This window comes from Mustela erminea, chromosome 12 (genome assembly GCF_009829155.1).
Source record: "Mustela erminea isolate mMusErm1 chromosome 12, mMusErm1.Pri, whole genome shotgun sequence".
Lineage (NCBI taxonomy): Eukaryota > Metazoa > Chordata > Mammalia > Carnivora > Mustelidae > Mustela > Mustela erminea.
Window position 1 is genome coordinate 87,634,776 of NC_045625.1, and position 12,595 is coordinate 87,647,370.

A 12,595-nucleotide genomic window follows, 5' to 3' on the forward strand; every position below is an offset into this window, starting at 1 on the left:
TTATTTGACAGAGATCACAAGTAGGCAGAGAGGCAGGCAGAGGGGGGTGGGGGAAGCAGGCTCCCCGCTGAGCAGAGAGTCCGATGTGGGGCTCGATCCCAGGACCCTGGGATCATGACCTGAGCCAAAGGCAGAGGCTTTAACCCACTGAGCCACCCAGGTACCCCAAATTCAGGAAATTTTTGTTTTTCTTTCAGAACTGCATGAATAATGAAGCCCTGGTACTAGTCTCTTGTATGGAGGCTAACCAGATTTTCTGTGGCGGTAACTTACTGACATCACGACCGGTAGAGAAGCCCCTGTATAGCTGGAAGGCAAACCTGTATGACCGTCTGTCACCAACTTCAGATGGAAGCTGAATTCAGAGTAGTGACTGACCCCAAACAGGAACAATGTAATCATTCTGCCACAGCACCTCACTTAAGCAGGATTCAGTGGATTCTTATAAAACAGGTGTTGACTAATTAACCCCTTTTGGAATTAGCAAGCCAGAGCCATCTCTAGGAAAAATACTTAGAAAATACTCAATTAGGGGACGCCTGGGTGGCTGTCGGTTGAGCATCTGTTTCCGGCTCAGGTCATGATCCCAGGGTCCCCAGATCCAGCCCCGCATTGGGCTCTGCTCAGTAGGGAGCCTGCTTCTTCCTTTGCCTGCTGCTTCCCCTGTTTGTGCTTTCTCTCTCTGACAACTAAATAAAATCTTTAAAAATATATACTCCATTAGTTCATAGAGGTGGCAAGTTATTAGGAAGTGACTGTGCTTTCTGAAATTGAATTCTTGTTATTTAAAGAAGGGTTTTTTTTTTTAATTATTTCACAAATCTTTATCCTGGAAAAATAATAAAATTCTTCTTGGACTTAATGCATGGTTAATTTAAAACAATAGAAAATTTTACAAAGCTAACAAACATGTCCTGTGAGTGGGGAAAACGCTGAAAGAGGTTGGGCTGAATTTTGATTTCAGTGAAGAAATCAGGGAAGACCAATGTAGAGATCTTAGGGACACAGAGATCCGATCTGTCCCAAAAGATAATGATGTGTGTGGTGAGGAGCTGGTTTAAGTGGTCGCGACCATGTAGGAACCCTGGGGAAAGAGTCTGATTTAGAGCAAGGTGTGGAGATTCGTCGACTTCTCTTACCGCCCGGATCTGAAGTTCCACCACCACTTCCAGAGGCATCGCTCCCTGCGTGGGCGAAAGGACGGGAATGAAAAGATCCTTGTGTGCGGAGCCTGGGACCGCTTTTCCTTAGTTTAGCTCACTCCCTGGGGCAAACGTTCCCAGCGGCTTCCCCTGCCCCCTTCGCCCTCGTCCCCCCATCGGTCCCCCCGGACTCAGCCCAGGTCCCTCGCACCCGGCCGGGTCTCACACTGCGGGAGCTGGAGCCAAGGCTTCCAGAAGGCGGAGGCGCGGCGTTGCCATGAACGCTCGGGCGCAACCTTCCACCTGGAACGCGGGCGGGCTCGGCGCACGCGCAGTCCGAAGCGGCGTCCCGGGCTGGGCACTTGCCGCCCGAGCCCGGGTGCAGCGGTAGGCGCCGGCTCGCCGGATGCTGGCAGAGCTCCAGTGGCCCTTCCCATCACCTCTCTTTACGGCCCCCTTTGCTATGTTAAAACGTTTACAGCGTGCATTCTGAAAGGGGACTAGGATCATTAGCTCCTTATCATCTAAGTGCTTCCCATTTTTAGTAGCTCTACGGCCTCTGAGCCCTGGAATTTCTTTTAGCAATTCCAGTTAATAGAGTAGCCTGTCCTGAAGGTCCTCTCTTGCTTGTGAAATGGCAGGTCCTTGGATTTGGTTTGGAAAACATGGCCCCCATCAATAAGAAACCAACATGTGTGCTAATTAAAAATACAAGGATAATTCTGAGATTAAAACTTCCCATGGTTTCCCATGTTAGCCACAGTGGAAATATTTGTCCGTCTCTCTTTTCTGGCGTTTTGTTAACCTAAGGTAAGCAGGGAATTACATTACGTCCCAGGGGGTGATGGTTGCAGCGGTTGCCAAAGCCAGGGCCACGCTGTGAAAGCCATCAGAGGTGGCAGGCAGAGCGAAAGTTCTTAACCAGTAGGGGAAAATGCACTTTTGTCCACTCACTGTATTTGATAGACAAAAAGGAAGGAAAGGAGGAGGGAGTGGTTGCTTCTAGCCAATCCGAAAAATCTGGGAGGGCTAATGCTGTCTGGGAAAAGAAATGTGAGATTGTGATGAGTCATTCATTACTAAGCTGTCGGAGGTTTCTGTATTTGCAGGAATGCAAGTGCACAAACATGCCCTGAGACAATTAGGCATTCACTTTGGTAACTGGATTTCTTTTCCCTGGAACGGGAACACTTGTGATGAGGGAGGGTATATTTTGTCCTTACACGATCCCTGTTGCTTTGGCTGTCTGCACACCAAGAGGCACATGGGTGAGTGCTTGGCTCCTTGCCACATCCAGAGAACCGATTCGTTGACTCACAACAGCTTGCTGGTACCCAGGTGAGCAGTGATATACAGGAACAGGACCAGTGTCGACCCTCACAGGTAGGTCACCAAAACCAATACTAAGTCATCAAGGAGAGTAACAACCAAACCAAGATGACTAAACAAGTGGACGGAGACTTACGGGAAGGGAGAAATCAAGTCTTGATGGAGAACCTGCAAAGTGCTAGGCACTTTGCATATGCTAATTTATTTCATCTCCACAATAACTCTTAGAGGAAGGTATCATCTCTATTTTACAGATGCAGGATCTGAGGCCAGACAACCTTTTCCCCAAAGCCACACAGCTAAAGGGAAACAGCCGCACTTGAATCCCAGTGTGCCCTGCCCCCTCACAGCCCCTGTGGCACAGAAATCCTGTTGATGTGTACAGACACACTGTCCATCTCGTGCTCTTAATGGTCTTAACTGCACTCTCCTTGCTTGGCTCCTAGGGTTGGATACAAGTCTTATCGGGTTTCCCTTCAACCCTCTGCCCATTCTTTCTCTCTCTTCATCCTCCTCTACCTGGCTATGCATGTTCCTAGGTCCTTTCCTTTACTTGCTCTATGCCCTTTACCTATGGTGGCATACAATGTTGGTAAGGACAAAAACACAGATCTACATATTTCACCCAGGTCTTTCTTCTGCTCTCCCTCCCAAGGAGGACTCTCCTGACTATGAATACATGTGTCTCTTCTTTGTAGCAACTATCACCATAGCAGTTTCACAATTGTTCCTATGATTGTTGATTGTCTGTCTCCATAAACGGTGAGTTCTGCATGGCTAAGAGTTTGTATTCTAAATACCTAGCACAGCAGATGCTCAATAAATATCTTTGAAGAGATGTTAAATGCAGAGATCGTCAAGCCAGTCTATAGGGTTCAAGTTATATGGGTAAGTTGAAGAAGGTCATCAAGAGGACATGACCACTGGTTGACCCATAAGCTGAACCAGAGCAGTTGGAAGCTTGTCATCCCCTTCCACTGTCCTTGGATATACATTCTGCCCACCACTCCTACAACAGGAGTCATTTCAAGAACACAGGCCTTTAGAGAGCAAAATGCTGTTGAGACCATCTGGATGGTACATGTGACTGAACCCAGTTAAGTCCTCCAGATAAACCTTTAAGTTTCTGGAGGGTGGGCGCAGAGATCTAGTCATCTTGTGGCTGCCTAAAACAAGCCTCCTGTGTTCCTAAGTACCCTTGCTTATTAAAACTGCCACCTACCGATCTTGAGTGGCCTGCCTCTTTCTTCAGTCTCTCACTGTCCTCCACATCTAGGAACCAGCTTCAGATTTCACCCACTGAAGCTGCTGAGTTTGGGAATCAACACCACATCAGGGCAGACTAAATTCGCAGAATGAGGAAAGACCAGTTATAGCTACTACTGTTAGTCTGCCATGGACGTATTAAATGAGTTGATGAGGAATATTTACGTTTGTTCATTTCACTCACCATGGTCACCTGAGCTACCATGGAGATGTAAAAGTTTCTACGTACACAATGTACACAATGCCTCTGGCCCATATTGCAAAGTAGTGAATCACTGAGGCCGTCATCTGGGTGGCAGAAAACAAATTCCACTGACCAGCTTGTGTTCCCACAGTGTTTCTGCAGGGCAGACTGGTCAGCAGTGATATCAGCACTGCAGAAATGACACATCAGCACATCCTGCTCACATCCTGGCCACTGCCAAAAAAAAAAAAAAAAAAAAAAAAAAAAAATGGCACATGTCCCACATGGGAATTTTCCAAACACTTCATTGGCAAAGAACAAAAGTGTAACAGTCAGATAATTATGATTGCAAATTTTCCATTTAACCAAAGACATGAATGACAAGACAATGAATTGTAAACATTCCTCAAATAAGGTAGAAAGGAGTATTCATATGGAGAGGGAAACTAAAAAAGAGAGAGAAGGCTCTAATGGCTTAAAATAAGACAAATTCTTCATTTATTATTATTAGTTTTGTGGGTCAGAAATCAAACACAGATCTCACTGGGCTAAAAGCAAAGCTAGAAGGGCTGTATTCCTTGGCTTTTTTCCTTTCTTTGTTTTTCCAGCTTCTAGGGGTCACTACATTCCTCAGCTAGGAGCTCCCTCCCTTTATCTTCAAAGTCAGCAAATTTGAGCGAAGTCCTTATCACACTGCTATCTCTCTGGTTCTCTCTTTAGGGATATTGGTGATTACACTGTCCAGATAATCCAGGATCATTTCCCTATCTTAAGGTCAGCTGATTAGCCATTTAATTCTATCTGTAATGTTAATTCCCCTTTGCGTGGAAGCTAACCTATTCAAAGGTTCCAGGAATTAGGACAAGGATATCTTTGGGAGGCTATTATTCTGCCTTCCACAGACCTCTTTAGAGAGCAATTTGTTAATGTCTATCAAAATGTTTCATTGGACTCAGCAATTCCAATGCTAGGAATGGGTGTGTGGATATACTTTCACACGTACAGAAGAATACAGGCTACAGCATTATTTGTAGTTAAAAAAGATCTGGAGGCAGGGGGGTGGGGGTGCCTGGGCAGTGCCGTGGGTTAAGTGACTGACTCTTGGTTTCAGCTCAGATAGTGATCTCAGCATCCGGCTCCCTGCCCAGAACCGAGTTTGCTCAAGACTGTCTCTCCCTCTCCCTCTGCCTCTCCCTTCCCAAATTAAATAAATCTAAAAAAAAAAAAAAGATACTAGGGGCACCTGACTGACTCAGTCAGTACAACATGCAACTCTTGATTTCAGGGTTGTAAGTTCAAGCCCCACGTTGCAGAGTTTACTTTAAAAAACAAACAAATAAAAACTAAAAAAAAAAAAAAAATTAATGACCTTAATGGTCATTAAGTAGGGGTGATATTTAATCAATTATGTTTAAGCCTTAAGAGGGAACACTATGTAGCATGGAAAAAGAGTAAAGCAGAGCTGTACATCCTAGCAATAAATACTCTCTAAAATACAGGACTAAGAGGGGCAAAAAGCATTGAACAACAACAAAAAAAATGTGTTAAGTATGCTTCCATTTGGAAGAGACAGGGAATATATGTGCATACATGCTTAGAATATTCCTAAAAGGATACAATGGAAACTGTTAGTAGTAGATGCCTTGGGGAGGGGCCCTAGAATAGAGAGAGAAGAAATTTCCTTTTCGTTGAATATCCTTAGGTACTTTTTGAGTATTTCTACCAAGTACTTCCATTATCTAGTCCAAACAGGAAAACAAATTAAAACAAGTAGAATAGGGGTGCCTGGGTGGCTCAGTGGGTTAAGCCACTGCCTTCGGCTCAGGTCATGATCTCAGGGTCCTGGGATCAAGCCCCACATCGGGCTCTCTGCTCAGCAGGGAGCCTGCTTCCTTCTCTCTCTGCCTGCCTCTCTGCCTACTTGTGATCTCTCTCTGTCAAATAAATGAATAAAATCTTCAAATAAATAAATAAAATATTCTGTTAAAAAAAAAAACAAAAAACAAAAACAAGCAGAATACATAAAACAACAAAAAGGCCCAATCTGGCTAACAAGGGAGGGCCGGGAACGGAATTCTGGAGCGTTAGGGGCGGCATCCTATATACCGCATGCCTTGAAAAAGTTTGCTTTTCTCCTTGCAGTGCAGTGGGACTTGTCCCGTGACCCTGGGCATCTCAGGGGTCCTAAAGCCCCTGAAATAATGGGCAACATTTCCTGCATGTGTATACAGGCTTTTTTCTGGGAAGAGAGGCTGTCGTTTTCACCAGAGGCTGGAAGGGATGGAGTTAGTCAAACCAGATTTTAGATTCACTGTCCTGTCCTCTATCCTGACATTAGTTCCTCTCTAGAGGACAAAGAAGGGCCACGTGGGTGATCTGACAACGCAGCAGGTAAGGAAAGAGGGGCTATTCTCTGCAGCACTTAAATGCCCACTTATAAGAGCAAACTGTCTCTCCCAGGGAAGCTGTATTCAATAATAAGTGAAAAAGACCTCCAGGTCCTGTTCTGGACTCAGACTCCTTTTTAGGCCTACAATCTTCTGAGATAGTGAATTATTCATTAGCACATGTGAACAATACCAGCAGATTAAGTTTCCAAAGTGAGCTGTTCATTAACATTTGTGAGAAATGCCTGAAAAGGAAAGATTAAAAAAAAAAAAAATCCAAGTACAGGAAACAATCCGGATTATTTCAGCAACCATGCATTTTCAGCTCACTGATTTTTTTTTTCAATTATTTATTTGAGAGAGCAAGTAAGTGAGCAGGAGCAATGGGAGGGGCAGAAGGAGAGTGAGAAGCAGACTCCCCGCTGAGCAGGGACCCCCCCCCACCCCCCCAGTCAGGTCTCTGTCCCAGGACCCCTCTCATCACCTGAGCCAAAGGCAAATGCCCAACCAACGGAGCTACCCAGCTCTGATTTTTTTTTTAAGATTTTATTTATTTATTTATTTATTTATTTGACAGGCAGAGATCACAAGGAGACAGAGAGGCAGCCAGAGAGAGAGAGAGGGAAGCAGGCTCCCTGCTGAGCAGAGACCCCCCCCCCCCCCCCCCCCCGCGGGACTCGATCCCAGGAACCTGAGATCATGACTGAGCCGAAGGCAGCGGCTTAACCCAATGAGTCACCCAGGCGCCCCCTGATTTTTTTTTTTTTTTTTTTAAGCACAGACCCAGGGACCCCTGGGTGGCTCAGCTGGTTAGTTGCCTGACTCAGTTTCAGCTCAGGTTGTGATCTGGGGGTTGTGGGATCAAGCCCCGCATGGAGCCCTGTGTTGGGCTCTTCGCTGGGCACAGAGTCTGCTTCTCCCTCTCTCTACTTCACCCCTCAATCACTCTCTCTTCTCTCAAATAATTTCTTTTTTTAAAAAAGCACAAGCCCCCCTCTCTCTCTCTGCCTGCCTCTCTGCCTACTTGTGATCTCTCTCTCTGTGTCAAATAAATAAAATCTTTTAAAAAAAAAAAGGGGGGGTGCCTGGGTGGCTCAGTGGGTTAAAGCCTCTGCCTTCAGCTCAGGTCATGATTCCAGGGTCTTGGGATTGAGCCCCGTGTCGGGCTCTCTGCTCCATGGGGAGCCTGCTTCCTCCCTTCTCTCTCTCTGCCTGCCTCTCTGCCTACTTGTGATCTCTCTCTCTGTGTCAAATAAATAAAATCTTAAAAAAATAAATAAATAAATAAATAAAATAAAAAAGCACAAGCCTAGCCTTGAGACCCAAGAAATAATTGTTTTATATCTGCCTTCTCCTAAATCTTTCTCTGAAATGTTCTTTTAACAGTTTGGTTTTCTCACAGTTTGATATACAGAAAAGTTCACCTTTCTCACTCTTACTATGAAAGTATAAAAAAGCTCAGTAAACAATGCTGGACTCTTTCCTTGATTCTCATAAACTGCATAAAAATGAAGTTTAGCTGTGCCTGAGTGGCTCAGTTGGTTAAAGCCTCTGCCTTCGGCACAGGTCATGATCCCAGAGTCGTGGGATCAAGCCCCACATCGGGCTCTCTGCTCGGCAGGGGGCCTGCTTCCTCCTCTCTCTCTACCTGCCTCTTTGCCTATTTGTGATCTCTGTCAAATAAATAAATAAAATCTTTTTTAAAAAATGAAGTTTATATTTTTAAAAACTTAATGAACCCACTGATTAATCTTAACATTACTAAAGGTGGCATCCTATATCCCTATGTGATTCACAGAAAGGACCTATGAAACGCTTATGCCAAAAGGTGAGGTTGACTCTAATGAAGCCACTTAAGCTGCAATAACAAGACAGCTGCATATAGCTATTTACATTTAAAATTAACTAAGACTAGGGGCGCCTGGGTAGCTCAGTGGGTTGAGCCTCTGCCTTCGGCAGGTCATGATCTCAGAGTCCTGCGATCAAGCCCCGCATCGGGCTCTCTGCTTGGTGGGGAGCCTGCTTCCCCACCCCCTCTGCCTGCCTCTCTGCCTACTGTGATCTCTGTCAAATAAATAAATAAAATCTTAAAAAAAAATTAACTAAGACTAAATAAAATTGGAAATTCAGTTCCTCACTCACACCAGTCACATTTAAAGTGTTCAATAGCCACATGTGGCTAGTGGCTACAATACTGGCTAGGCAGGTAGAGTATTTCCAACTTCACAGAATTTTCTATTGAACAGTGTTGCTCTAGGGCTAACTCCACTTAAAGGAAAGGTGGAGGAGAGAGAAACATATCCGTGACACCACAAGGAAGGAAACGGACATACTGGAATGTGGGACATTCTATAGAACAACTGACGCAGGTAGTCTGCAACAAGTCAATGTTGTTAAGGGGAAAAAAAAAAAAAGGGAAGGATCAGGGGAAATATTAAATAATACTTCAGAAATCGAACAACCGGATGTAATATGCAGCCATTACTGGGACCTTGATTCAAACAAACCAACTTAAAGAGAATATTTGAGATTATTGGGGAAATTTGACTGTGATAAGGGCATCAGTTAATTTTGATAGGTATGATAATGTCCTTACGTTTATGCAAGGTAAATATTAACACTGTTTAAACAACATGTTTACGTATTAAAGTATGTAGTAGTAAAATGATCTGAGGTCTAAGATTTTGTTTTCAAATACTACAGCAAATTAATAAAAAGAATGGATAAGGCAAATGTAGCAAAATCTTCATCATTATGATCTGGGGGATGGATATATGGTGTTTATTATAATTCTATACTTTCGTGTATAAAATAGTCATAACAATTTTAAAATGTTTAACATATACTCAACTAAGAAAACCAATCCTTATATCCAAAGAATCCTTATGTGAACCTCCTCCTGTCCTACAGTAGTCCAACAAGAGAACTCTTACTGGTAACACTATGAAATGCCCTTCAGTAGAATTCTTATAGACACTTTAAGAGAACACATGGTGGATCTACTTACTTCAAATGCAGATTAAGAAAATTATTGGGATACATAACACTTTCCAAGTGATTCAGAGGGAGAGCCACTTAAGGAAGAAAGAAGCAGTGTATTAGAAGAGTGGCCTCTACGTGCATATCCAACACAGGAGCTGGCAAACTGAGTATTTCTGTAAGTGTACATACTTCTCCAGAGTTTTCCCCAAGTATGAGGAAAGCATCCAAAGAAGGAATTAAATTGCAACTGAACAGCTTTTAACAATCTTGGAGTCATGTGGGATCTGGACTCACACATGGGATCTATTTCACAAACTTTATTAGAGTTTGTGAGTCAGACTCATATGTTACTCTGGCTTCCACTTTGATTCACTGGCTTTTGTAGGCTCAATACCTACTTAATACTACACAGACCCTTCCACAAGGACTGCCCTTGGGCGTTCTGGACTACATAGTCCATATCCTTTTGTTTTAAAGTAATTTCTACTCAGAAAAAACTAATTTGCTCCTTTGAGTGTCAGCTGACTAGTTCCATGACCATGGGAGCAGTAGGATAATTATGACCCAAAGCAGTTTCCAAGGAATTATATTTATGATTCAATATAAGAAAGTGTAAGAGTCTGATTGAGTTCCAAGACTTGTAAAAAGTATCCACTGAACTCGAGCGAAGGATTTAGGCCCCAAAGTCAGCAATGGCTAAGATGATGTCATTATATCCACCCTTTATTCTCCTACCAAAATATACCTCTTTCCATTCCTTTTTCACCTTTTTCTTTTTAAGGTTGTTGTCCGACGTCTATTGAAGATATTACAGCACAGCAGAAAGATTTGAATGGCTCCACGTGGCATTTTGAAATTCATCCCAAGTGCAGCCTGAGTGACCTGCAGGTTGGACGGGCTGCCAAAGTCCAAGAGTTTCAACATTTCCTTAGTGTCAAGATCTCCTGATCCAGGGTTGAGATCTTGGGCGTGTAATTATCCCTCCTTTCTCTCTCCTCCTCCTGCAGCTTGATGGAGATTCTTGTCCCCAGGGCCCCCCCTGAATCTGCTTCATCAGGTGTGTGATAGAGCCTGTGATCCTGCTGAGCTCCTTGCTGGGCTTGATGGTGAGCTCCTTGCACACGCTCATGCTGGTGTGGAAGTCATGGCCCAGGTGAGTGTAGTACTTCTCAGTGATGACCCGGGCTACCTTCTTCATGGTTTTGGTACAAATGCAGCCCAGGCTGGCCAGGATAGTCTTCTGTCTTTACATTATTACCACACGTTTCCTTTTATCCTTGTTTCCACTCATTCATTCATTCTTTATTCATCAATTCAGTACATATTTATTGAACACCTACTGTGTGCTAGATACTGTTTTAGACAATCAAGGTACAAGGGTGAACAAAAAGACAGTCTATGCCATTGTGGGCTTTCCATCCTAGGAGGGGAAGATAATAAGTGGACATAAGATAGTTACAGTATGATAAATACTAGGAAGGAATCCAGTTTTGGGGTTGAGAAAGAAATTTATAGGTTGGAGAAGGAATAAGAACCTAATTTAGACCCAGTGGACAGAGAAGCTTAAGGGGATGACATCTGATCTACAATCTAACAAGAAAAGCATGACCACTAGCAGGACTTTTAAAGTACTAGACAGATGATATCCCAGTGAAGGGAGCAACAGAATGCAGAAGGCCAGGAGTCAGGGAGGAAATTCATTTGTTTGAGAAACTGAAAGGAGGCAAGTGAACATACTAAGAGAGACCTGGGCAGGGGGTAGAAGAAGTTAAGAGATGACACTGAAGAGGTGGCTGGCATCGGACAGTATAGGAACTCAGAGTTAGAGCAAACAAAGTTATTGCTTATCTAATAGCCATAAGCTTTCCTTCCTTGCTACTGGAGCTCCAGTTTTGCTTGGGTGGCAATGCGTCTTACTTCAGGGAGTGAATCATAATTTATTTAAGCCAATTCTGGACAATGAGATATAAGGGGAAATCACTGGAAGGTTCTGAGAAACATTTTTATTTCTGATAGTAGAGCCACAAGTAAATATAGCTGTTTGCCTCCTCTCTTCTTGCTTTGGCTGTTGTCCTGTTTTGCTGTGATATCCGGAGCTATGGCAGCCATCCTGCAGCCACAACAAGCCTGAAGATGAAAGTCAACAGACTTAGGATGGTGGAAAGGATAGAAAGAACTTGAGTCCTTGACAACATCAACAAACTGCTAAACCAATCCTGAGAACACTGATCCTTTTTTGTTAACACTGATCCTGAATTTGCTAAAAATAACTTTCCTTATAGTTCAAGTTTCTATTAGCTGGGGTTCCTGTTATTTGTATTAGAAGCATTTAATTGACAGACCAGGGGTGTGGCATGATCTGATTTATATACATAGATTTTTAAGTCTCCTTGGTAACTGTGTGAAGAGTTATGAGCAAAAATGGAACAGAGACATTGAAGACTACAGTAGTAGTCCCAAGAAAGATAATGATGTCCTGGGCTAGGGAGGAAGCACTACAACTGACAAGAAATAGATTCGAGACGTTATTTGAGAGTAAAAATAACAAAATTTGGGGGTGCCTGGGTGGCTCAGATGGTTGAGTGTGTGCCATCAGCTCAGGTCATGATCCCAGGGTCCTAGGATTAGCCCCGCATCGGGCTTCCTGCTTGGTAGGGAGCCTGCTTCCTCCTCTCTCTCTGCTGCTCCGCCTGCTTGTGCTCTCTCGTTCTGTCAAATAAATAAATAAAATCTTAAAACAACAACTACAACAAAATTTGCCTGGGTTCAGACATGGGAGAGGGAGGAGGAGGATAAATTAAGGCTGACCTCTTTTGGGATTGGTGGTGGGGCCATTTATTGATATGGAGAAGACAGGAAAAGTTTGGGGAAGGAGTGGAATCAAGAGGGGTTTTTTGAAATGTTAAATTTAAAATATGTATTCAAAGAGAGATGTCGGGGCGTGGACATTGGACTCCACATTGGGTGCAGAGCCTACTTTTAAAGAGAGAGAGAGGGAGAGATGTCACGTCAGCAGGTAGACAAATGAGTCTGAAGTACTTTAGGTCAAGGCTTGGATTTCAATTAGGAAGCTGTCAATACACAGATGTTATTTAAAGCTACAAGAACAGATAAGGTCCTCCCCACTGGCCAAAATTTGAGGAATTCTAAAATTAGAGGTCTGTTAGAAGGGGAGAAGCCTGCCAAAGAGCCTGAGGGGAAGTAGTGAGACAGGTAGGAGAAAAAACAATGAAACAATACTTAACATTTATATAGTGCTTACTTCAAGCCAGGCACTGCGCAAAGCATTTTGTGCCTTCATGGGA

The 12,595-nt window shown here is 43.6% G+C and overlaps 1 protein-coding gene and 1 pseudogene across 2 annotated transcripts in view; both read right to left on the reverse strand.

Moving 5' to 3' along the window:
* Positions 1–1,417, reverse strand: part of SPATA6L (spermatogenesis associated 6 like) — a 50,522-nt gene extending 49,105 nt beyond the window's left edge. Inside the window, exon 1 of one of the 2 annotated variants that reach the window (XM_032307591.1) lies at positions 1,140–1,417. In XM_032307591.1, coding sequence (XP_032163482.1) covers positions 1,140–1,178 — 39 coding nt within the window. In that variant the 5' untranslated portion in view covers positions 1,179–1,417. The remainder of the gene's footprint in view (positions 1–1,139) is intronic. The other variant, XM_032307590.1, reaches the window with a different exon arrangement.
* Positions 1,418–9,077: 7,660 nt separating this feature from the next.
* LOC116570022 lies at positions 9,078–10,536 on the reverse strand (annotated as a pseudogene).
* Positions 10,537–12,595: the final 2,059 nt, after the last annotated feature.